The sequence below is a fragment of the Notolabrus celidotus genome, chromosome 19 (genome assembly GCF_009762535.1).
Source record: "Notolabrus celidotus isolate fNotCel1 chromosome 19, fNotCel1.pri, whole genome shotgun sequence".
NCBI classification, from domain to species: domain Eukaryota; kingdom Metazoa; phylum Chordata; class Actinopteri; order Labriformes; family Labridae; genus Notolabrus; species Notolabrus celidotus.
In genome coordinates this window covers 14681913-14707414 of record NC_048290.1, presented here as the reverse complement: position 1 = coordinate 14707414, position 25502 = coordinate 14681913, and the positions used below count along the sequence as shown (strand labels likewise).

Genomic DNA, 25502 nt, shown 5'->3' with positions numbered 1-25502 from the left:
GACACATCAAGGAGCATTTTCAGACTGGGGTACCCAACTGGGGCCAGCCTCACCTTAGCCTCACCATGAAACCAAGAAAATTACTGATCAAAATGACCCACTCACTGCATTTTTATTTACTTTTGAGCGCTAACACTGACCTGCTCCAAGCGCTGTTTTGAAGCCAGGCGGCGGTGGCAGCCATATTGGTAATGCTGAACTCAACCAAACTTAGTGTGAGGTGAAGAGGCGGGGTTTGAGCCTCCTGGCCAACAGCTAACAGTGTTCCCGCCTGTCAATCAAGTCAGTCATGTCCTTATTTGGGAAAAAAATCATAATGTTAATATCTTCTGTGTGGTCGGTGGTGGTCAAGCTTCACTATGTTGCACCAGCTGATACTTTAGCAGGCCGTCATGGTCGTGAAGAGATAGCCTACAGTTTATGAAATTAGTACAGGACATCTTGCGCCGCTAGTTTTTCTTTGCCAAGAACTTTTTGAGAAGATTAATGATTGATATAGTAAATTCTGGAGGTGATAACCTTAGCTGGGAATGAAAATTGGGTGCAAAGGAATCAGCAACTTCTCCTCTATCTGATATTCATTGATAAACCGGCCTGTTGCTCTAACGATCCCTAATTTTTCAAATGCACAATAAGGATAGGACCTTCCTGAAAATCATCTTCAAGAGTTAAGAAGCAAGACAAAGAAACCAAACATGCACAACACATAAGGTAGAATTCAGTAGCTTTAATTCTTATATTAGCAGATATTTAGATATAGATACATAGATTTTAGATTATGATACAGCTCGGAGTGAGACAGGAGAAGACGTTGCAGTTGTCCACTGTTTTCGGCACCTTGATGGTCTGATCAAACCGCCTTAGACTTCCCAGCAGGGCCGGTACACTCGTCCCACCATGCACCTCATCGTGTCCCTCCTCAGGATGGGGATGCTCAGATCCTGGCTGCCTCCTCTGTGCTCCGGTGCCGGACCGTTTTCGTCAGCTCTGCGCTTATACAGAGACATTCCGCTGTTTAGCGCCCGCAGTTCCCTCCACAGGCTTGGGTCGGCAATGATGATCACTCTCTGGCCTCGGGTTTTGATGGCTTCTGCCAGATCTAACTCACCCAGGCTGTTGTCTGTCACCTCGTCACTCAGAAGCGGAGTGAAACCATCTTGTTCCAGCGAGCTGTCTTCAGTCTTGGCCATGGGTAATGCCACAGACAGAGCAAAGCACTCGAATAAGAGTGCTGCCGTGAAGATGACGGGCATGACTGATGGTCTCATGATGTGGATCTTCCAGGAGATGCAAGACAGTCTTCTTGAATGAGGTTCTCTTCGGAGATGTTGCTTCGTTCTTCTGATCGTGAGACCTTATCACCTGCTTTTATACCGTTAGGGATGTGCCAGGTTGGCCACGTGGAATTGGTTTTCTCCTGTTGTGTTCAGGAAATGAGTAAATAGCACTAGAAGGCCATTGGATGGACCTCTTGCAGTGTGCAAGAGTGCTGTTTTGCTGAGAAGTTAATTAAAACCGTCTCTAACGTTGTGGCTGATAATAGATTCCTGACAATGAAACAGTTGGTATTCTTTGGACAGGTGACATCAATAACAGCAGTAATCCAGAATCACTGCCCTTTAAAACAACAAGTGTGGATTACCCACCAATGAAGCTCTTTGAGGTCTCAGGTAATGACAAAAGCTGTGTTTACCATTGTTGCAACCCTTTTCAATAAAGGATTCCATCTTCAAACCGGATACAAGTGGCCGCTGAAGAGTCGGTGTATTCGTGGCAGCAACTCCTTGTCTACGTGTTACAGAGATGAGGTGGAGTTCAGAAGTGTGTATCTGCAGGGAAGACGGAAGCAGATCTGCTCTGAGGCCCTGAGGTGGAAGCTGATTTGATCTCTTGCCGGACAGCAGCATAATTACCATCCTACCTAATTAAGCCTGCCAGATGGGTGCTGCAGGAGCCGGGCACACCTGGGTTTGCATGAGACACGTACCAAATTAGAAAGTGTAATTTATGTAAGAGAGATTTCAGTCGGATCAAACATGTTGAACATTTCACAAAGTTTCTAACTGATTTATTTTTTTTGCTGTTCCGAAAATGTTTGATAAAACCAGTTCCCCAGCAGAGAGAAGAAATACAATAACACTGCTGAACACTCAGTTTGGAGGAGAATTGGTTTAACTGCAGCACATTATGAAAGATTAAGGGCTAGACATGCAGTTTGCAGTCATTACAGTGTTTAAGGTTCTCTTAGTTCAGAGAGGAAGTGCTGAGAACCATTTCCTATTTAAAACGATGTCTGTGGTCTCTAAAGCATCTACGCACAGTTTTTATCACCGTCTGAAAGGGCTCGGCTGGTTTTACGACGACAGTGTTATTTCAATCTTTCCTTTATTCCTAGATGGAAGATGTAGACCCATTCCTAGATGTATCATCGATCGGGCTGCACAGCTTGTGTCAGTGAAGCCCAGTTTCTGGATAAATAAGTGGAGGTGTCTAAGGAAAGAAGAATCTGAAGGGATATCCTTTTTTCACTTAAACTTGTCTGAAGCGTGACTTAATAAAAAGAACATCCTCACCAGAGCACTCAGAGTAGTCTGTCAGTTATTACCATTACTTTAAACGACATGCAGTTTTCCAAACACAATTTAAAGAGACAGTGCTTTTCTGAAGTTCAGGCAGCTGTAAACTATTAGGCCAGTGTAGGATGATATTTTGGTTTTGCAAGGTAATAAAGTGTAGCACAGTTTTGGGAAGGACAAGCTATAAGGTAAAACTTAATTTGCCTTTAACATATATGTATCAATGCTCCTAAAAAGGGAACAGAATTGATAAAGTGACGACGAGGGAATAGGTAGCAGTGGCATGTCTTGAGATTGGTACACCTTTAGGCAACTACAACCATAAAATGGACAAAAACAATGTAGGCTGTAGGTGTAGGAGGTGAAACATGAATCCTTAAATCCTGCGTTAATTGTTCAAAAGTTATCTGATGTGATTAAACCTGTTGGATTGGATCAAATCTCGTCTTCACTTACTGTCACACCCCCAACTCTTAAATGGATCAGATGATCTAAGCTCGGTTTTATTTATTTTTCCAGAATCAAACTTTCATTTTGTGTTTCTTCAAATCTTCAGAGTACAGTGAGACCTGAGTGAGGATGATCCTGCCCACTACATTGATTTATGATATTTATTTATTGAAAACAACTGAGATAAAACTAAACTGTTGGATCCCCTAATTCTGGACAGCTAAATAATGGCTTTCGCAATCCAGATCATGCTCATACAGATTACACTTTATAGACAACATACCCCTGGTGATGATGCATGCAACAATGGTATGCAACAATGGTGCATAGACCACATTTATATTGCACTTTCTCTAATCTTCTGGTCATTACAAGTCATATTTACACCACACTCATACACTGATCAGGCTGCAATGTAAAGCATCAATCAGTATTATTGGGGTTAACATCTTGCTGAAGGATATTAATCTATGTGGACAGCAGTACCTGGGATTGAGCTCCATACCTTCGGATTGGGAGATGACACGATAAGCTAGAGCCTCCTCTGTCTGAATGTTAGGAGCAGAAAGCCCATTAAGAGGCACCTGGGAAGTGTCTGGAAACAAGCGGCTTCACAGACCACTTATCTGAAAATGGGGAATAAGAACCGGTTGTTCTGTTTGACAACATGACAACGTAACAGAAACCTTTCATCCTGTTAAAAAGGGGGTGAAAAAGAGGACCACTCAATGCAATTTAAACCTTATTCCATATATTTTTATAAAATAACCCAATTTTCTTCAGATTCCTGTAAATCAAGGAAGCAGAAGCTGGGAACATTTTCCATGTTTGCCCTGGTGAAGGTGATTGTGAGCCACAGACGGTGTAACTCTGTCAAACCAAGAAGAAAAGGAAAAAAGGATCCAGAGCCAAGATGTGCTGACCAGCAGACTACATTTGTAAGCGCCAACCAAAACATAAGGTCTCGGCACGTCTGCTGAGAGACGACATGCATAACGCCGGCACCCTCAGCACAGCAGCGCTTCTTTTTTCACGACACTGAGCGGCGGGCCACATGGCGCAAGCTAAAGTGTTATTCCAGCTAGGTAAATACGAGACACAGATCTGACAGCAGTGAATGTATTAACAGCCACAAATTGAATTATGCTGTTGAATTTTCAACACGCTGCGTCCTGCCAACCCATTCTGAGGTCCTAGCTTTTGAAATCTCAGTTTTTCTCACAGAGAGGTTAAGGACTTCTGTCCCGCAACACGTACAGCCTGGGTGGGTAACAAGGTTGATAAGAAGACCTCACAACAATGCTTTGTTTAGCTTTTGATTTTGGACTTAAAGTCACTTTGAGAAGTCATTAGAATTTATTTTTTTTGCCTCTACACTTGGCCTGCCAGGGTCGGTAAACAATGACAAATTCAGGGCTTCAAAGCAGAAGTCAACAATCCAGAAGGTGATGTCATGTCAGCTTCTGTTATGTGTATTATGTAGTTAGTAGTTTCACATTTACCGTAAAACCAAAGAATCAATCAATCAATCTTTATTTGTATAGAACATAATCACAGCAAACGTTATCTCAAGGCACTTTTACAAACATAGCAGGTCTAGACCACTCTATGTCAAATTATGAACAGAGACCCAACACCAAGACAGGATAAGACTCAGCCTGATCTCATCTTAATCCACCATGAGCATTGCACTTTGCAGTATTTAGCTAGTTACAGCAGCGAGGAAAAACTTCCTTTTAACAGGCAGAAACCTCGAGCAGAACCAGACTCATGTTAGACACACATCATGCCTGTCAGAATGTGCTAGGCAATAAAGAATTGTGTTACATGTGATGAACAGGACTTTGAGTTGTCTATGATTTGAGCGTAATAATGTTTTCCTGAAATGAATAAATGAATAAATAAACAATTTGAATGTTTACAACCAGAGAGATGCAATGTGCCAAGAATCTATCAGAGGGCAAGAGTCGGGCCCCCGAAGGCCCGTCTACTGCAACAATCAAAGAGGTTGTCAATCTGTTTGACATGTTTGTATATTACGCATTTAAAAAGTGAAGGCAAGAAAAAGATTGATATCTTAAATGAAAATGTATGACACAAAATGTAACCCGTCATTTGCAAAACATGAGTTCCTGATGAATAAAAAGATGTAACTGCTCAAACATACAATGAGTAGTTTAATCTCTTTATTTTTCATCAGATAGTTTATTAAAGACTCTAGATCCAAATAATTAGAATCTTTTGGAAATACTTTGATGGTTCAGGGTTGAAGCTGAGAGCAGTCACAGACTTGTTTTGAGAAAATTGATTAATTTCCCACATCAGCATCAGTTTGAGGCCGACGAGCCAATGTTTCTACACAGCTAGCTTTCTATCACACTTCAGTCATTGATGAAAAATAGCCACAGAAAGTAATTCTTTATTGAATGGAAGAACATTTTAGAGCAATGCTGTTTCCTCTTTAACATTTGTCTTTGATCATTCAGAAAGAAGGCATGTTTGTGCTAAATGCGGGATAGAAAGAATTCACTTTGGGCTCACAAAATGACCATGTCCTCTCTTTCAATGTCACAAGGACGATAATGATGGCACACCATGAAGACAAATCCTGCAGAGCCAGAAGATGAAAGCCAAAGCATGCTTTTAGCTTTTTGAGGCTTTTACCCATAATGGCAGAGGGTGTCAGAGCCGGGATGAAGGTCAGGATGTGACAGAATGTGACTTGAGGGGAAGATTAAAGTACAAAGATAAAAGCTGACCTTGGATCTGGTTCCACATCTCAGGGTGATAAAATTGGCCTAAGTGAAAACCCGTCTGAGCTAGGATATGAACTTGCGGTTTCAAACCGGTAACAAAAAGCGTCGGACACATGGATATAACTGCAAGATGGTTTTATTCATGAAGGAAGTCAGTCAACATGTAATCGCAATGTGTTGCAAAAAAGAAACGCTGTGTGTTTGTTGGTTTGGAACGACACACAGAGAGAAATCCGCGTGAAGAAGTTCTCACGCGTGATGATATTTCAATGGAAGGCAGAGATGATGAACTCTTGGAACAGGATTTAGAGAATCTGCACCACATCCAGCTCACACCCGCTTCAGTGACCATGCATAAACCACGATGTTAATGCTGTGTGAGGGAATGTCACAGCAAGTTTCTGGAGTTGGAGCTTTGGAGATGAACATTCAATGAAAAGCTGCTTTTATATTTCTGCATGGAGGAAAATCTTTTTACAGTTTTTGGTCTAAAAATAGAGATGGAGTTTTCACGCTTTAAATGCTGGCACCATGACGGCCTTAAAAATTAAATCATCCTCTTACTCTGAGCACTATATCACAGGGAAAAGTGAGGAACATACTCATTTATTTTATTATTATGATACTTTATTTTACTGCAATCAGATGAATGTTTCTTTAAGGGCACATTGCAGGGTTTTTCTTTCAATCCATAATGTGTGCTCTGCAGACTTATTTAAGACTTTTAAAAGTTGGTGTCAGCTGAATGGACTTTAAGGACATATAGTTTAAACCAGAACCAGCTGCAATGGTAAGATATGTCTATAAAGACTCTTGATTTTCAAGATTCTCATAGAATAAACACATAAATAGGTATAATTTAAAAAACAGACAACAAGCCCAACAAAAGTAATATTCATAATAAAACAGGGATAATGTAAAGTGAGCAGTTTTTGCCACAGTGTCAGTAGGCTGTGGTGAAATGTGCCGGACTCCTTCATTTTTTGTATGTATTTCACACAGCTGGGTATTAAATCTGAATAAGTTGATGTTGTGTCATGTGGATAAATGTGGATAAATGTGGATTTCTGCGTGACTGTGAGTTCTTAATGTTCATTAAAGGGCCTGGACAAACATCTGTGGGGCTTCTGAATAAATGTGAGCTTGCTAAGAACTAAATAAAGGATTCTTATGAATTTACAAGGAAGACTGTCACAGCAGATATAAAAGCCTCGCACCCTGTAGAGTTTATTTCAGATATAACATCCTGCTTCTTGTATATTATTCAGTTTATTGCACAACAGCTGTCTAAAATACAATAATGTGACATAGAGTGCTGATTTAGATCAGATTTAGTGAATTTAGAAATCTAGTTGATACGATACGATTGTCCTCTCTATGAAGCCTTTGTTAAATTAGCCTAATTAGCTTCTATGATTCACATAATTCAGCATTTCTGTTGATGGATATTTGAATTTAATTTGCTTAGGACAGTAAAAATGACTGTCAAGTTTTGTGGCACATAACTGTAAAAATCTGTTGACATTTCCGTCTTTATTCACCAGTGTTGGACCAAACTTTTACCTTCAGTTTTTCAACTGTTCTGTAAACCAGCTCTTTGTGTCCGTCTGGTAAAAAATTATCTGAAGACGGGTCAGAAAACCTGACTGAGCTTCTTCTGTTGACAACCAAACTAACCAAACCATGACATATTGTTGCTGTTGAGCGATTGTGAGGTAAAGAGGGAGGCTTATATGTCTCATGGACTTAAAATGTGCAGAAACAGTGAAATATGAAGGGTATAAATATGTAATATCCAGCACAATGCTAAGTTCCTTCCTGCTAAAGTTACTCTCAATGACTTCCTCCCCCTCTGTTGGAGATAAATATCATCTCATTGTGGCCCATACAATGTGTGTGGTATTTACTGCCATCACAATAACAGAAGAGTCTAAAATAATGGGTGGACACCGTTTAGTGTGCATGGCATGATGAGGCACAGTTTGACAGTCTCGCGTCCATAAAGCATTAATTAGACGTCTGACTGAGCCTCATGCTGAGCTGGTACACTGATCCAGACACACTGGCTGCCTGACAGCAAGAACTCCTCGGCTGTTTCTCAGCAACAGACTCTGTGGTTTGAGCTGTGTCTCATATCCACGGTAACAAGCGAGTGTTAAATATAGCTGGGCATTCTTCGATAAGAATAAATGTGATGTGGCTCTCAATGAACAAGTGATTCAACAAGGTTACCGAGTAAATAAACGCTCCCCCAAATTGAGCTTTTCGCTGAAATGATGATGTTGTTCTTTGGTTTGGCAGTGAATTATTTTCACCTTCAGGGTATCAAACAAGAGAGTGTGGTGCATACAGATATATGAGGTGAGGTTCTGCTTTATACAGACAGAACAGGATACAGGTAAAGAGAAAACAAGGACAATGCAATCCAATGCAGCGAGGTATCTATCAGGGAAAATGTTTTTAAAAGCCAAGCACTCTTTGCTAAGCTGATTCAGCTTCAGCCTATAACTCATATTTGTTCCATTAATTTATAGGCAAAAATGCACTGAATGTTTAAGTGTTTTTTCCCTGACTTTAAAAGCAAATGATTGATCAGTGTTAATATTATATCAAACAATACTGTTTCAAGAACGTGGACATTTGTTCTGGAACCTCAAGAGAGTAGATGTGTCAAAATAGTTTACCTGAGCTCCTTTCACAGGCTCTTTATGGGCTCACGGTCTTCATCACTGACAGAAAACAGGTGCTTATTTATGGGTTTCATAGAAAACAGTCAATAGTGTTTTGTGAATGTCGTTGTTTAAAATACTTTTTGGTGATTATTTATGACTAAAAATAGTTTTCTTATGTAAAAAGCATAAATCAAGAGGCTGGTGTTGTTCTGATATTATTAATCAAAGTAAAATCAATAAATAAAGATGTATATTGTTACTTAACAGATCATGCCCTGTTAGAATTTAGAAAATGACTGAATAGAATAAAAAAGAATATATGAAGAGTTCATTTGGAAAAAAACAGTCAACTCACTTTTGAAAAATAAAAAAAAATGTGTCAAAAAACATTTTTTTTCTAATACTAGCTTTTGGTATGGTCAATCAAATGAGGTTGGGTGGCTTTGACTAAGTCAAAATGACTTTACTAATCAGATATATCTTGAAAATGTAACTTTATTAGGTATCTACATCAAAAGGAAATAGGTTTTTTGAAAATTTATAAAAACTGAGTTGTCTGTTTTTGCAAATGAACTCTCTTTATTGTCATTGTACATAGTACAACTGAATTGAAGTGAAACCCATTTCAGTGCGAAAGATGCATTAAAAGAACAGTAGTAAAATTAAGAATAAATAATAAAAAACAAAACAAAGAGACACACCAGACATTCAGTGATGCACTTGCTTTTGGGTAAAAACATTTTTTCAGCCTGTTTGTCCTGTTTTAATGTCCTGTTCAAACAGATGATGTCCCGGGTGTGTTTGGTCCCTGAGGATGTTTTTTGCTTTTTTGAGGCACCGTGTCCTGTTATGTCTTTCGTTATTTTATCACTCACATTGGAGCATCACTTTGAATTGAGAAAAATAAACATATACAAGAATATAGATATGTGTATGTCAGTCTGTTAATGCTGAAGAAGAGATTGCAATACATTAAGTAGAGTCAAACACCCATGACAGCTCTAAAAATTAGGAAAATGTTCAGGTTACATTACTTTTATCAGTTTTATATGTACATTAAAAAAGGGGATATTGAAACAGTTGTTTGGGGACGTGATGAAATAAAAGTATGGCAGCTTCAAATATTGCAAATTTTATGACTTGAGGTTGGAGAATATTTTCATTTTGCCAAGTAGTGTTGGAAGGGCTTTCTTTGCAAGTTAGGTTTTTGTTTCATGTGAAAACGATTTTGAAGATTAATAATAAAATAAAAATAATTTTCTTTCTTTCTTTCTTTCTTTCTTTCTTTCTTTCTTTCTTTCTTACTTTCTTTCATTCTTTCTTTCTTACTTTCATTCTTTCTTTCATTCTTTCTTTCATTCTTTCTTTCTTTCATTCTTTCTTTCTTTCTTTCTTTCTACCTTCCTTCCTTCCTTTCTTTCTTCCTTCCTTCCTTCCTTCCTTCTTCCTTCCTTCCTTCCTTCCTTCCTTCCTTCCTTCCTTCCTTCCTTCCTTCCTTCCTTCCTTCCTTCCTTCCTTCCTTCCTTCCTTCCTTCCTTCCTTCCTTCCTTCCTTCCTTCCTTCCTTCCTTCCTTCCTTCCTTCCTTCCTTCCTTCCTTCCTTCCTTCCTTCCTTCCTTCCTTCCTTCCTTCCTTCCTTCCTTCCTTCCTTCCTTCCTTCCTTCCTTCCTTCCTTCCTTCCTTCCTTCCTTCCTTCCTTCCTTCCTTCCTTCTCCCTCCCGGAAGCGTGGGACCGTTGCCATGACGGCACTTCCGTCAACATATTCCGTTGCTTGGTTCATTTCATGAGACAAGATACCAAACTGGGACTTGACTAATGCACGTCAAAATCGGACATTTTGAATATATTTACTCAACTTAAGAAGTTACATTGGTCCTAAAATGACTGAGGAGTCATTGAGGGAGAATAAAGTCGGGAGGTGCATGCTGCATAACTGGGCAGAAGAGGTGAGTGAAGTTAACTGTGTTAAATGTTAATGTTGCAACTCAGCGTCACTGAAGGCAAGTTGTTAAACAGTACACACTTTAAAAGTGACTGAAACGTCAATGTGTAATATTTAAGATGCAGATAAATTGAGCAAATTCACATTATTAATATTACAAAGACATTAAAGAGACTGAATCAGGCTGCTTTAAACTGTATGTAACACCTGAGTGGTGTTGTGTTGCGTTCAGGGACCAGTCACTTCTGACAGAGACCACATCAGGTCGATAGACTGTTTATGTAAGAGTACTGTTAAAGTTACACCTTTGTTTGAAAATTTAAATTACTTCTGAAAGTTGTAAGTTTTGTTTTGTTAGAGTTTCATTCAGTTAAATGATATATGTGTATGCCTCCACCAAAAATGAATGACTATAAATTGATCAAGGATCACATAGCCTACCCCAAACGCTACTTTCCTTCCCTCTCTTAACTTAAAATTGTCATAAATTAATATAATTTGACAAACATTTAGTATGCAATGCATATTTAACAGAGTATCCTCAAAATTCATCTATTCTAAAAGCTCATCTGTTTCTGGGTCAATCAAAGTTTAAAGTCGTGTTTCTTGAGGCCTTGAGGGTTGTGTAATGGCTGCTTGGTATTCTTATCTTTTCACTTAATTATAATGTAATGTAATGTAACATGTGGAGCATGTGCATTTATTAATAATACTGTGGAGGCCAAGACATAGACATAGAAGTCCTGCTGCTCTGGACGTTCAAGACTCCAGCTGATACAGACGTGCTGGACTCCAGCGGAAACAGTTACTACCACTAATATTTGTCTCATCACTATCACTGCTCTCCCTCTCTCTCTCTCTCTCTCTTTCTCTCTCTCTCTCTCTCTCTCTCTCTCTCTCTCTCTCTCTCTCGCTCTCTCTCTCTCTCTCTCATTCTCCTCTATCCCTCTCTCCAACCCGAACTCAGTCGAGACAGATGTCTGTCTAACATGAGTCTGGTTCTGCTTGAGGTTTCTGCCTGTTAAAGGAAGTTTTTCCTCGCCGCTGTAACTAGCTAAATACTGCGAGGTGCAATGCTCATGGTGGATTAAGATGAGATCAGACTGGATCTTATCCTGTCTTGATGTTGGGTCTTTGATAATAATTTAACATAGACTACAATCTAGACCTGCTCTGTTTGTAAAAGCGACTTGAGATAACGTTTGTTGTGATTTGGCGCTATACAAACACATATTTATTTATTGATCGATATCTCAGATTCCAGGAAACGTTGATTTTGTATATTCAAAGACATAAAGCCAGAAGAACATTAATAGCGTGGAATAAAAACAGGATTTCTCTCTGTGTAACAAAATACACACACAGTGTCAAGACTACAATCAAATACTGAAGGATGTGTCACATTAGTTTTTGTTGGATTGCTTGTGAAATGAATGTCCTCATGTTAATCCTGAATGTCCCCTCATCCAGAGGGCTGTTGCTGCTCTCGACACAGAGGAGACAAGGATCCAAATCCAGAGACAAGGACACAGAGGGATCCTCACGTTGGACCAGGACACTACAATGGAGACTGTGACCACACACAGAGCAGCCTTCACTACTCCAAAGGGTCCAGGAGTGAGGCAGAGGGGTATATGTGTTTGGCTTTCACTGTCAACAGTCAGCATCCTTTTCTCTCAGACCTTTCTAACCTATTAACACACAGATGAGATTGGATTTTAGAAGAGATGGAAAAATTTTATTCCTTTCATTGTGAGTGTCTTGAAAAATATGAGGTTACAGACACCTTGACCTTTTTTTTTCATCTTATTCCAGTTGAAAGTTTTCCATTATAAATCCTTTCAGATGATTTCCTATGTCTGCTCAGTTCACTTATGTTGTTTTTATTTTCAGGTATCAGGAGTGAGCTGTTGGAAAAACACATCGCCCTGGTGATAAGGTAAATCAGCTCTGAAACCACTTTTTTTGACGCTGGATAAATTATTGCTGGAAGCGTTTTGTTTTTGGAAACAGAGAACACGGCCTGAGTTTGCAGAAAGGGAAAAATGTTGGAGGAAAGTGATGTAATATTTAAACGTCTGGGTTTGTTTTAACTGTTCAATCACAGCTGTACTACCTTTTAAATCAGTTTTTATGATGTTATTTTACATGGAGGCCAGTCAACCTAATGGGTTCATGGAGTCTATCCCTACAGATGTGGTTATTAACGGCCCTGCACGAGTTAACTGCTCATGAAAAATACAAGGCATCATGTCTACAATGAAAACGGCTTGAGCGGCAGTAGACGCTGTCTCATCACTTAATCCAGAGCTGGACGGTAATTTCCCTGACTTTATAAGAACACATCAACGCTTTAACTTCCTGTTCCACTTCAGCTAAGAGAGACTTTCTTTTATCAGAGTCCACGTTAACCCCGTAAAATCAGTTAGCCAGAAAGCAGGTAAGGAGAAAATATCAAATCACAGCACTGGATCTAATGCTAAAGGAACATGCATCATTAGTCCCTGCATATCATTGTCTCACCCACACAGTTGTTTTGCACCCGGTCTCAGAACTGTGTGGGCAAGAACAGACTGTTCTCAACCGGTATCTGCCTCCTGGAAGTGTTCTCACACCTGTTCAGGCTCACTCACACCTTTTGCATCCGTAAATATTGATACACAGCTTCATTGTATGCTATTTCTTCACACTTGTTTAAACTTGTTTATAGAACTGTGTTCTGGTGATGCAGTTTTAAAAGCAGCCTGAAGAGCTGGAATGTCAGATTTTTAATCCACAAAATGACAGTCGGATAAAGACTTCCTTTAGGATGGTTTTTGTATCTTTAGTAGAATAGAATAGAAGAATAGAATGCCTTTATTGTCATTGCAACAGGTACACTGAAATTGAAAGGTGCAGTCCTCATTAGGTGCCATTTAAAAGAGACAAAAACAATCAAGGTATAAAAAGTAATAAATACAGGAGTAAAATAACACTGTCATACACACACAACATACAAATCAAATCACAGAGTCTTATTATTGCACAGTTTGTTATTATTGCACTTGACTATATTGCACAAGTCACTATTCAAAATGCCCATACAAGCAATGTTGAGAGCAGTAATGGGTCTTGAATAAAAACTGTTTTTAGTCTGTTTGTTTTACTTTTAATGTCCTAAAACGTCTGCAAGACGGTAGCAGCTCAAAAAGTGCATGTCCAGGATGAGTTGGATCCCTTAGTAAACATCAACCTTCCTCTCTTGTCACTCTTCAAACCAGTTAGTTAGTTTGTTTTTACAGTTTCATATTAGGCACAGAAACCAGTGAATAATAAGTGATGATGAAAGAAAATGATGTAAGATAAAGCTTTAGGTTGGACTTTATTAACGATAGAATGATATCTTTTTGTTTTGACAGTGAGAAGCTTCAAGCTGAACGAAACCCACCTGAACCTGAAAGAGATTTCTGCTCCACGACTCAGAGGGATTTCTGTGTTGAAGGGTTTGTGCCTCCTTCACCTGAACCAACACCAGTGAGTATTTGAGTTCATGAACAGTGTTGAGGTTAATTGACACCTCTAGCAGTTAGGATAGAGACAAAATAAATCACAATTTACTGTTTAAACACTTTATACTACAGAGATATCCTGACTTAATGGATGCATTGCTCTCTGTTTGAGCTGCTGCACGTTGTTTTTAAATCTCAACAAGACTAAAATCACCTCCTTAAAGATTCAACCTAAAACTTGTTTCCAATAAACATCAGGAATCGTGATTCCAAGGTCCCGCTCCCAAGAATCCCTGGGGCAGGGTGCTGGACTGTTAATGGTAGAATTAATAAGGCTGTAGATGCTAGAAATTAGCAGCTTTTGTTCAGGATCAAGAGCCAGTAGGGAGTCCATTAGAGCTCAGGGGGACGACTGGGGAATTTGGGGTTCTGATTTTGAACAAAATGCCTGAAAGAAACAAAATAGGTGTGATTTAGGTAAGTCGAAATTAAGACGTTCTTTGACCTCAGATGGAAGACTCATGCATCATGTTATTATTGTTATAAACAGGCAATAATTGTATAATCATAAAGATAATACTCCTTAGTTTATTCAGTAATAGTGACTCTGCGTCATCATAACTGTGCTGTGTTCTTGTTGTCTTATTTCCAGGGCCATGATTATAAAACTGACGAGGCTGTCACGTTTTGGAGTGAAAACCGACAGAGGATACAGGTCAGTCAGAGTATTCAGAGTGTCATATTTTGTGCTGGTTTCATTGTATTTGTTGAGTAGATGTTTCAAGCACAGAAAATATTTTCAGAATTGTTTAAAGTACATGCTTAATAATTCTATTATCTTCAAAAACACATGTTTTATCCATGTACGTATACAGTGGCTTTCTCCCTGATGATGAATACTAAGTTGGTAGGAAATGTTTTCTTTAAGATTAACCTGCTGTCACAAACATCAACACATAATATCAGAGGAGAATGCAGCAACAGTGACTCTGAGAAATGATGCTGCACATACAGTATGAGCCTGGTCCAGATGATTATAGAGTACGATAGGTGTTCTCTCTCCTCTGCAATGTGCAAAGTGTTCTGTCTGAACATCATATATGATGTATAGAAAAGTAAGTACAACACACCAACCTGTCAGTCAGTTATTGTTATTGGAAGCCCCTAATAATGCCGAATTATTCACTCCCAATTTGAGTGATTATATGGGCTGTAAATGGATGAGATATGCTCTTCTGCGTTTGCTTAATCTCTACATCTTTGATTTTGGTCTTTCATTTCTTTAAACCCAGAAGTTTCCTCTCTGGTTTTATGTTGTTTCATGTGTCTCTTTTTTGTCTCACAGGGTGCAACGGCCGTACAGACCCTAGAAGCACCTTTTAGGAAATCAGCCAAGTTCAGCACACCCATCAGCGAGCGTCTGGATGAAATCGAGCCCCTACCTGATGACTGAGACAGTATGACACATGATCGCTTCACATCACTACATTAATGGTGTTAACATTGGAGAGCTATTAAAGGTTATTCCCTACAATTTTGGCACATCTTTTGTGAGGATTAACCCTTTAATCTTACACTATTGTATTATTTTTATTTCATGTTCCATTTCAAGAGGCAGTAAGAGTAAAATTGATGTCAAAAGTTTAATAATTATGAAATAATCTCTCTTAGTCACCGGATAAAGTGTCACTGCCTAAAAAAACCTTGACACCCAGCTGATGTGACGTGGACGGAGCAGAGACATGCATACATTGATATTTAGACATTAAACTTTCCCAACAACAGACAGCTTCTGAGCTTAATAACATTCATCTATGTGTTTGGCTTCCTAAACATGATTACTAACCGTTTTTGTCAGCACTCAGGATCACTCTGGTCAGACCTAAAGCTTTAATAGGAACACACATTTGGATCAGCAGTCAGTAAACAACATCTAAAGGAATGTGGTGTCCTCTCTGCCAATCTCCCTTCATGCTGTGCAGCGTCCTGAATAAGCAGCCAAAACGATGTCAAACTTTCTTTTAGAACTTCCACCACAGCCTCCAAAACCATCATCCAGGGAGGAGGCAGAAAACTTTTTATTAGCACCAAGATCGAAAAGTTGCTAATGGCGTGCCATGCCATATGCTGGTAGGTCACATGCCCTCTGAGTCCCCTCAGAAGGATGCTACCAGTTTGCCACTAGACAGTATTTGTCTTTATAGAGGTGGCATAATACTCTTTCACATTTTAAAAACAGTTGTTAAATCAAAATGTTAAATGTCAATAAACATGAGCAAACTTTCAAATGGAAAGGTAATAGTGTGTTGGAGTAATCCTGGATGAGACCGCAGGCTGCTCTGAACAGCTTTTCCAAAAAATGAGAGCTACGCAAGATTTGCTCAAATCATGACATCATCAGTTGGTGAATCTTCTTAAAAGGGCAAATTTGACTTTTTTTAAAAAGAGAAACACAACTTTGTTGGATGGCAACAGTGCAGGAGGCTTCAAGAATGCTGGGTTTCGGAATGCCTGGGGGGGCTTAAAGAGTTAGTAGCCAAAATGAGGAGTTTCAGAAGCTGAAGGCTAAGGTTTAAAGATAAATGAATACTTTTTTGAGCTGTAAAAGTATATGTAGCACTGTTTTGAAGACAATCGTCGGCGGGAGCCATATTGGAAATGCTGAACTCAACCAAACTTAGTGTGAGGTAAAGAAGTGGGGTTTGAGCCTTACTAGCCAACAGCTGTGTTCCCGCCTGTCAGTCAAGTCTGTCATGTCCTTATTTGGATTGATTAAGAATGATCAATAGCAGGTATTCAATTTGCTTTATTGGCATGAACAAAGACATGTTGTTGCCAAAGCACATACACGATTTATACACATACATTACATATACATTCATTACATATATATTCATAACATAATATATATATATTACATATTTTATACGCATTAATTGGTGTCACCCATACATCATATCTCAATGTCCTCACTTGATGTGGTATGCTCATTCTTTAGGTGACACTACAATGTATTGAGCGACTATTAACACCAGTGTATGACGATATTTATTAACGCTATATTTCAATCATGCACATTTTACAGCATCGACCAGTTATTAGCACAGGTCGATATGGTACAGGAGCAGCAGCAAGTACTCTAGAAAATAAATGACACCCCCAAATGGCAAATTATGTCTTGGTTCAATTGAAATGTTCTGCACATAAGGAGGAATGTTGGGGTGGAAGAAGTAGACAGTGCAGCAGTAGTCTCCTAAAGTTGCTGGAACTCGAAAGTCGAAAAGCATCTCCAGTGACTAACTTCTACAAATCTTTGGTGTTTTGTGGCTCTGATATTCCTAAAGATTGAACTGCATCTCAATTCATAGAAACAAAGTTTGAATCAAGAAAGAGCATCAAAACTACGATTGGAGGACTCAACAAACAAACTTGGATTTACATGAACCGGTCTGCAGCTTACATTACTTTCAGCACATCAATCATGGACTCAATGTCTGTTTAGATTTTTCTCTCAGACACACACTAAATGTAATATTTTCTGTTTTGGGACTTTTTTATAGAGTTGCTTTCTGCTCCTTTCATCAGACTGTGGAGATTTGTTTGTGCACTGTCTCCATTCATATTTTTTTCATATCCTGTTATTATTGTAATCTAACGGTGCTTAGCAACAAAAAAAAGTCCTGTCCTCCTACATCAGGTAAATATCTCTCCTTGAAGAGAATAACTACAAACACTATCAGGACTCAGACAATATTACAAAGGGCTATTTCTATCTTTACAAAGGCTGACGACAGGCAGATGTCAATCACATCACATTGATTGGAGTCACATATTATATGCTACAGATGTACATTTGTTTGCCAATCAGAAAACAACTTCAGGCTCTGCTGAATCTTTGTTTAAGCTTTCAGTCAGGATAAGTAGGTTGCAGCTATGGCAACAAGGAATTGAAGCTTATATTATACAGTTTTTCTTTGCAAACATTTCATTATTTTCATGAGATGTTACAGTCAGACTGTAAATGTGTGTAATTACCATTACTTTCTGGTCACAGAGCTGAGTGCCTCATTTTTTAATAGAAAAATAATAATATCAGGTATTTGAAGAATCCAGGAGGCTCTTAATAATTATTCTGAAGGTATTGACTTTATCTTAAATACCTAAACTACCTGTCAAAAGTTTGGACACACCTTCTCATTCTCAATGGGTTTCACTTATTTAATTATTTTCACCATTGTAGATTGTTGCTAAAAGTATAACTATAATAAGGCTAAGAGTTATGAATGCACAAGATGTTGTAAGTGTTTAAATCCACCTGCTCCTCAGCCTTCTGCAAACACATGAGGGACTACAGAGCTGCAGCAGATCCACTAGAGCAGATTCAAATGGTAAATAAAAAGTTTCTCTTTGAAAAACATCTTTTTCTCCTGACTGTGTTTCCTGGAACTCGCTTTCTGATCACTTGAAACTTGTTGCAACCTTCAACCCTTTTTAGAGAGCTTCCAAATCCTGGCGAATCCAGCAACAAACTCAGGTATCCATTATTGAAGGGGCTGGATGTCTTTTCTTCTCATGTGAACATCAGTGCTTGTTTTATCTTCTAGTATATGGCAGCACTATGCAGGTTAGCTCTATCTCAAGAGGTGAAATCGCCAAACACTTTCACACGTTTTATTTATTCAAAGTCAGATGCTTGTCTTCTGAACAGCATTACTGCACGATTCTCTGGATCAGTGTGTACTTTAAGGGCTTGGCTGCAGAAAATAACACAGGACAGAATGACAGACAGCACGGTTGGCTGTGAGGAGTTTGCAGGTCAGCGTTGGGTTCAGCACAGACCTTCTCTCTGCTTGCCGAGCTGCTAACAGGCGCTGGCTGTGTGTGTCGCTAGGAAAAAGTGGGCGGTAATTACAGCCATGCAAGGAGGAGAAGATGTTCTCCTGCAGAGATGAAAAAACACACAAACACACACACACCAACACACGGCCACACACAGCAACCATGCCCCCGTTCCACAACTGATAATGAGCATCTAATGAGCAGTGATGTCATTACAGCAAACACACAGCTGCCTGCTGCCAACACACTTTTTCTACACTTCTCTTCCTTATCTGTCCACCATTCCTGCAGTTAATTAGGCTGCACATATCTCTGCTTCTCTCTGCCACACATGGCATCTTAAAAATACATGTATCACAACAACACAGGCAGTGTAACAGAGCAAATATATGTCAGAAAAAGCTGAACTAATTGTCATGACATGCTGGACTGATTTTTAATAGAAGATAAAAATAGAGAATAAAATCTTAAAGGTGCAGCAGTTGTTCTTGAAAGGTAACACCGGGTAGTCTGCCCCTCAGCTGAACCGGCTGCGACACATCTGTGAGGACTTTTAAAACGAGTAACTCCAGCAGGACATCTAATATCCGGGCCGGACAGCACCAGGAGGACATTTATAACTTCTTTCTGGGTTAAACTTCGATAAAAACATTTAGGTGTCAGGGGGATCTGGCCCAGATATTCTCTGAGCTCACATTAGTTTTGACAGCGTGACACAGAGTTATGCAAACAAGTTTTTATCATCTTGTACAATCTATTTAAACTTTTAAAGACAGGAGCCAATTTAACACTCTTTTATCTTATCAGGCAGCAGCAGCCTTTTAACTTCGCTGACACAAACGTCCATTAATCAAGTCTGGACTGTGAGGATATCAGTCAGGCTTTTATCAGACCCTGAAAAAAGTCCCTTCTGTTTTAGCTTCGTGAAACGAGCTCCCAGTGTGTCATAGATCCTCAATTTAGATTTGACTGGTTCATTTAAAGGCTCTTCTTCACTCTTAACACCATGGTATCAATACAGTGAGATGTTTGCAGAAAGGTCCTCTGTACGGTTTAGGGAGGGGGCTTCTACAAGAGGTTTCTGCCCCAAATAATTACATCATCTTTTTCCATCTTTTCCTGTCTTAAGCTATGTTTAGGTTTTGAACTTTCTTTCAATCATATTTTTTTAAACCCAAAAGTGTTCCTCTTTTCTTTTTCTTTTTTTAAACATTTTCCTGCCCTTAGATTGACCTAGAAAGTAGTTTTCTCCATCTTTCCATTTTTATCAAACAATATCTAACCTGTCAGTCTCTGCTGGAGGATTGGACTTCAACCATTTAAAAAAAAATTGTATTAGTGATTTTCGTGACTAAAAAATAAGCAAGAGGACAGTTAACAAAGTTATACACAACACATGACATGGAACAGCGGCAAAGCTAATAGAAAGTCTACTGGTAGAGAGCTGAAGTTCAGATGACTGCTGTAAGATAATAATAATAATAATAATAATAATAATAATAATAATAATAATAATAATAATAATAATAATAATAATAATAATAATACTTGGAGCAATTGGATGATTGGCAGTTTAAAACTAAGGGAGAAAGAGAAGGAACAAGCAAAACATTTTTTTAATTCATTAATCAAAATTTAAAAAATATATATATATTTAAAATTTAAAATAAAAAAAATAATAAAAAAAGGGAAAAAAGAGTGTGAAAGTGTTCCCCTTTTCTGACTTTTTCCGCTAATAGTTTGAAGTTTGAAGTTTGAAGTTTTTATTTTATTATTCTGTCATGCATACAATATTATGCCCAGCCCGCATAGGCTTACAAGACACCATAAATTTGTACAGTCCAGGATCAGAGTGCACAGCATGATCATTAATTGCAAAGAAACTGAGGGAGAAAATTACAACAGAATAAAAGAAAATAATACGAATAGAAATGAACACTACTTAAAAAGATTATCTTGTCTTCTTTTTGGGCTATTGATACAAAATTAGCGTGTTTCAACCAAGCGGCAACCTCTGGTCTAAAAATATGAGTCCAATGCGGAAGTGTTAAAAGCTGCAGTTCATCGAGAATCCACTTGAGGCTGGCTCCAGAAGTACTGGAAGTCACATACACATAAATGCGAAAAAGCAGCAATAAACATGTTTACAGCCTGGTACAAAAGACGAGTGTAGTCTGGGTAGCTCATTTCTCGATCAGCTCACACTGTGAGGGGGCTTCAATTTTTTCTAACATGGCAATTTCGAAGATATTGAGATTACGAGTCTTCCAATGAGTGGCACAGCTGACTGCAGGAACATTGTAGCTGTTGGCTAGAAGGCTCAAACTCTGCCTCTTTACGGCACACTGGCTCCACAGCAGCAATATGGCTGCCGCCGCCGACTGGCCTCAAAACAGCTCTTCAGAAAGAGATGGGTGACATCACGGATACTACGTCCATATTTTATACAGTCTATGTCACGTCTATGTTTCAACACGTCAAAATTAAACAACAAATTTAGTTTTTGCACATCTGATATTGGTTACCTTTGCAGGTTCTCTGCTTCTCTATAATATGTAGTCTTATATATATCAACAACATTTTGATTACTTTGAAGTAGATGCATAAGTCCTAAGGTTGACAGAATAATAGCTGGTTTTTCAAAGTTGAATCATTTTAAATTAGCGGATATGAAAAATGTTCCCCCTAAAAGAGAGGAGCAGAGTTGTTCTGACCATGCGGACACTAATGGTTTTTAGTCCTGTTAATGGTCTGCCTCTGGGGATGGCAGAGGTATTTGGTTGGTCAGTCCTCCACTTTTTTTCCAGATGGAAATTTTCTCCACCTATCCAATGGATTATCACATTGTTTAGTTCAGACATTTACAGTCTCCAAGGGATGATGAAATATTTTAATTTGGGTTCTTATAACAGAAGGAAGGAATTATGTCTCATTTAAGCAACAAGTCTTGCCTTAAAGGGAAAAAGGTCTAAATGGATTAAAATGTCTTTCATAACTCAGATAAATCTTTAAAATACAGTTAGCTCTGTTAGATTACCTCCTGCACTGTAAGCACAATAACCACGCAGCTTTAAAAAATGTCAGTATTAGTCACTCAGTCAGTCAGTCCACCACTTTGGTCCAGGCTGATCATTAATCTGATGTTCTACAGGCATTCATTGTCCTCATAGGATTAAATGTACAAATTATATCCATCAGCAAAACAACAAAACAAGTAAAAAATAATTAAAATGTATCAGCTTGTCTGTTAACTATGTCTACACGCTAATTGAGGATTATTCTACAGAGAGCTAGTTATTGCAGGAATAACAAAGACAGAGTGATTTAGGTCAAGTCTGATGAGATTTATTGCCTGGCATTGGTAAATACTTGCTTCTGATTGGTCAAAAACTCTACGACAATGGTGCAAGAGCAAGAGCTGTTCCAGTAACAAACTGATCACACACATCATATCAAATTAGTCTGCGGGAAGGAGTCCAGCACATCTTACCTCCGCCTGTTGACACTGTGGTAAAAACGTTAGTGTGGTCTCTTGAGAGTGGAAATAAAGACATTTATTTGGCACAGATGTGAGAGCAGCCTGAGGAGCTACTGGACCCCAACCATCTCTGAGAGGGAACAGTGGACAAACATCCTGTCCTGTGATCCAGAGGAGGGAGTGATAACAGCAACAAAGTTTAAAGTTGTGACATTGGCCTCATTTACGTTTCATGGTGTGTCAACGTCAAAGCTCTGAGAAGGAGGAGAGCTGAATGAGGACAGAAATGTCTGCATAAATATTCCTGCAGAGGTTCCTAATCAAGGTTACCTTCATCGGAAATGTTGGGTTTAATGTGCATTATAACAAATAAGCAGGCTCATGTATTAATGTTACGGTAGATTGTAATGTACTTTTGTCCTGCAAGGAGGCTGACAAGAATTGGGTCAGGGTCCCCGCTCACCCTGTCTGGATTCTAATTTGTATAACCTATACATCATATGTTATATCACTTAACATAGCAGCCCCTCAAAAACAGAGCTATGGGGGCACCATTGGCCTAGTGGTCCAAGTGTGCCCCATATATAGAGGCCATAACCCTTGTTGCAGAGGTCGTAGGCTCGATTCCAGCCTCAACCATTTACTACATGTCTTCCATAACTCTCTGCTCCCCACATTTCCTGTCTCTCTCCAACTGTCCTGTCCATTTAAGATGAAAATGCCCCAAAAATATAACTTGAAAAACAAAAAAAACAGAGCTATGAAAATGTTAGCATTTGGAGTTTGAAGTATATTTTTAATCACACTTAAAGGGTAATCTGTCTGTGTCAAGTCTAGGAATTGAATCCTGCTCAGCAGAGACCCACTGGTGCTCTTTGCTGCTTGTCTCAGGTTACACTTGGAGTATCCAGTTATCAATAATTAACCACAGTCCAGAAAGCAGAAGCACACAAATACAGAGTGATCTATAAATGGAAAAGAGCGTTTTACTCCGTTTATTGAACAAAATATCTTACAGTATCTTGGATATACATATATACATATTAGCTTGTACTGCATCACACGGTTCACGAACCCCTGCATTGACATCATAGTAATCCTGTGCCTCCAAACTTCAATGGATGAAATATTAATACATCATTGACTTCCAAACACATAATATAAATCTTAATATAGAAAGCACAAAAAATAAGAATTTATCAGTGAAAAGCACTCACTCTCAGGACAGATAGGTTCTTCATACAAAACTTTTACAACATCTTTTTTTGTCTTTTTTTGCACTTACAGTTTGCAGGTAATAAAAAATACCTGGAATTCCCTCTGTTTTTGTCACATGGTGTCGTTCTCCTTTCCTCTGAAATCACCAATAAGGACTTATTCTAGAACAAATAAAGAAGTGGCTCGGCCACTGGAGCTCCTGCTGTTCGTCTCCTCTGCTGCCGTCGCACTATCAGCAGGCTTCTCAGATAACATACACATCGGTCTTCTCCCCGAGAAGCCAGTACGTTCTCATTTTGCCTTTGCCCTGAAATACACAGAAATCAATAAGTTCATCAATGGAGATGAAGAGGGGGGCGAGAGGGGGGGGGGGGGGGGGGGGGCTGTGTTCCTCTTAGGCTGCCCTTTCTTTAAGGGCAATCATAATTGCTACTGCAAACTGGCTTACACTTCCACATGTCCACACGTCGACAGGTCCTGTCTGAATTTTTTTTTTAATTAAAACTCCTTTAATTAACGGATAGGGTGGGAAACCAGGGAGAGAGAGCAAGGGCTGACAAACTGGACCCTGCTGCACTCAACCAGGAAACATAATCTCTACATGCAGTGTGCAGTCTAACTACTGAGCCGAACCAGTTCCCCTTGATTCTTAAATTAACATCATGTAAATCCGATAAGTGGTGAACTGTTATATTCTGTCTTCTGTTATTGTAATTTCTACGACATCTTTAAAACCATGAGAGGTGGATGTAACCTCTTGCTTTCAAGAGTGAAGCCAACACTAATATGACTTAAACTTGTATTCTCTCTAATGGTCAGCAGGGGGCAATCATCACACGAGTCTACCATAAAAATCCAGACCTCTACTTAATTTTTTACTTAATCAAACACCTCCCTTATGAGTTGATGGTCTTATTTGCTTGTTTCAAGTATTCTTGAACACATCATGGTTTTTATTTTTTGTAAACAATGATCCTATTAAAGTTAAAATCAACAAAAATAGACCGATCAAGCAGAGGAGTGGTTAGCAGTGCATATCTACCCTCCAAATACAATGACCTTCAAATGTCAAAGCGTCAAAGGCTTCAGGACGGTAGTTCAAGAACCAAAAGGTAACATCACAACAGCTCAGTTCACAGACCTGAGCCTGATCTTTTCTGAAGTAAAGCACAGTTTGTACAGCGGACACAAACCCAGACAGGACAGTATTTGTAAGTTTGACACTAGCTGTTATTCTGTTGTTTTACATTGGTTCATTTTGAAAGGTTCCTGCAGGAAATGATCTTACCTTCATTTCTACGTCTCCTCGTAACTGGAGATCAAAGTAGCCGAACTCATCCAGCACTTCTTTGGTAGCAGAGGACAAATGGATCTTTAAGGCTGCAAAACACAAAGAGGACAACAGATTAGACATCACAACGCAACAAATCTTTGGATTACCACCACACTGCTATTATCTCAGGATTTCAACACATGAGGAATTTGATGATGCTCGTAGGACGCCAGCAGCTGAGAAGCTAACAGTGATGAAAATCTGTATTGTTTTGACCCATTAATGCACACAGTGCAGAGATGTGAGACTTGACTCCTGCCTGTGAAGCTTCAGGCTGCCCAGTTTATCGCTGGCTAAGGGCCCTTTGCTGTAAGTGCAATCAATTATTTACCAGAGGAGGCACAATACAGGAAGCAGCCCAGTAGTTAATCAATACATCTGATGATTCGCTCGCAAGAGATCCAACCACAGTTTCATAACAGGAGTTCCTGTCACAGCCAGTTAAGAGCAAAAATGTCAGGGTAAAAAGTCTTCCACTCAGCAGCTCAATAACTCTCATATTCAGCTTTGGATTCAGATTTTACTGAACTTTTCCAAACATTCACATCAGCAGATACTTTTTACACACGTTAGCAAGGGAATGCGGGAGAGTTAATATCAATATCAATATCAGATTATGATCTGTATGCTGCCAGAGCAAAATACTTCATGAACTGTTAACAATAAGAGTTCATCTACCCGAAATAACTGCTATCACACTTTTTATTTTCCGATGATTCACATCAAACAACATAATTATCATTACTCGCA

General features: G+C 39.0%; 3 protein-coding genes across 3 annotated transcripts in view; 1 reads left to right on the top strand and 2 right to left on the bottom strand.

The window, feature by feature from the left end:
• Positions 1-707: 707 nt before the first annotated feature.
• On the bottom strand, positions 708-2319 carry pmchl (pro-melanin-concentrating hormone, like). Its single transcript, XM_034709954.1, has one exon. It carries the CDS (start codon positions 1266-1268, stop codon positions 861-863), a length of 408 nt encoding a protein of 135 aa, XP_034565845.1. The 5' UTR covers positions 1269-2319; the 3' UTR covers positions 708-860.
• Positions 2320-10196: 7877 nt separating this feature from the next.
• On the top strand, positions 10197-15418 carry spag8 (sperm associated antigen 8). Its single transcript, XM_034709745.1, has 6 exons — positions 10197-10400; positions 11867-12026; positions 12290-12335; positions 13795-13909; positions 14537-14599; positions 15230-15418. The coding sequence occupies exons 1-6, from the start codon at positions 10335-10337 to the stop codon at positions 15335-15337; spliced, it is 558 nt and encodes a 185-aa protein (XP_034565636.1). The 5' UTR covers positions 10197-10334; the 3' UTR covers positions 15338-15418.
• A 7743-nt stretch (positions 15419-23161) lies between these two features.
• The window catches only part of LOC117831480 (atrial natriuretic peptide receptor 2), a 76774-nt gene continuing 74433 nt past the window's right edge, over positions 23162-25502 (bottom strand). The window contains 2 exon segments of the mRNA XM_034710200.1: positions 23162-23726; positions 24708-24799. Of these exon segments, the coding sequence (XP_034566091.1) occupies positions 23664-23726; positions 24708-24799 (155 nt within the window). The 3' untranslated portion in view covers positions 23162-23663.

Bases quoted from the DNA above. Each gene is read 5' to 3' on its own strand.
- pmchl (XM_034709954.1), bottom strand. From the start codon at position 1,268: ATGAGACCATCAGTCATGCCCGTCATCTTCACGGCAGCACTCTTATTC.
- spag8 (XM_034709745.1), top strand. From the start codon at position 10,335: ATGACTGAGGAGTCATTGAGGGAGAATAAAGTCGGGAGGTGCATGCTG. The intron at 10,401-11,866 runs GTGAGTGAAGTT...CCCCTCATCCAG, and splicing joins TGCATAACTGGGCAGAAGAG to AGGGCTGTTGCTGCTCTCGA. The intron at 14,600-15,229 runs GTCAGTCAGAGT...TTTGTCTCACAG, and splicing joins AAAACCGACAGAGGATACAG to GGTGCAACGGCCGTACAGAC.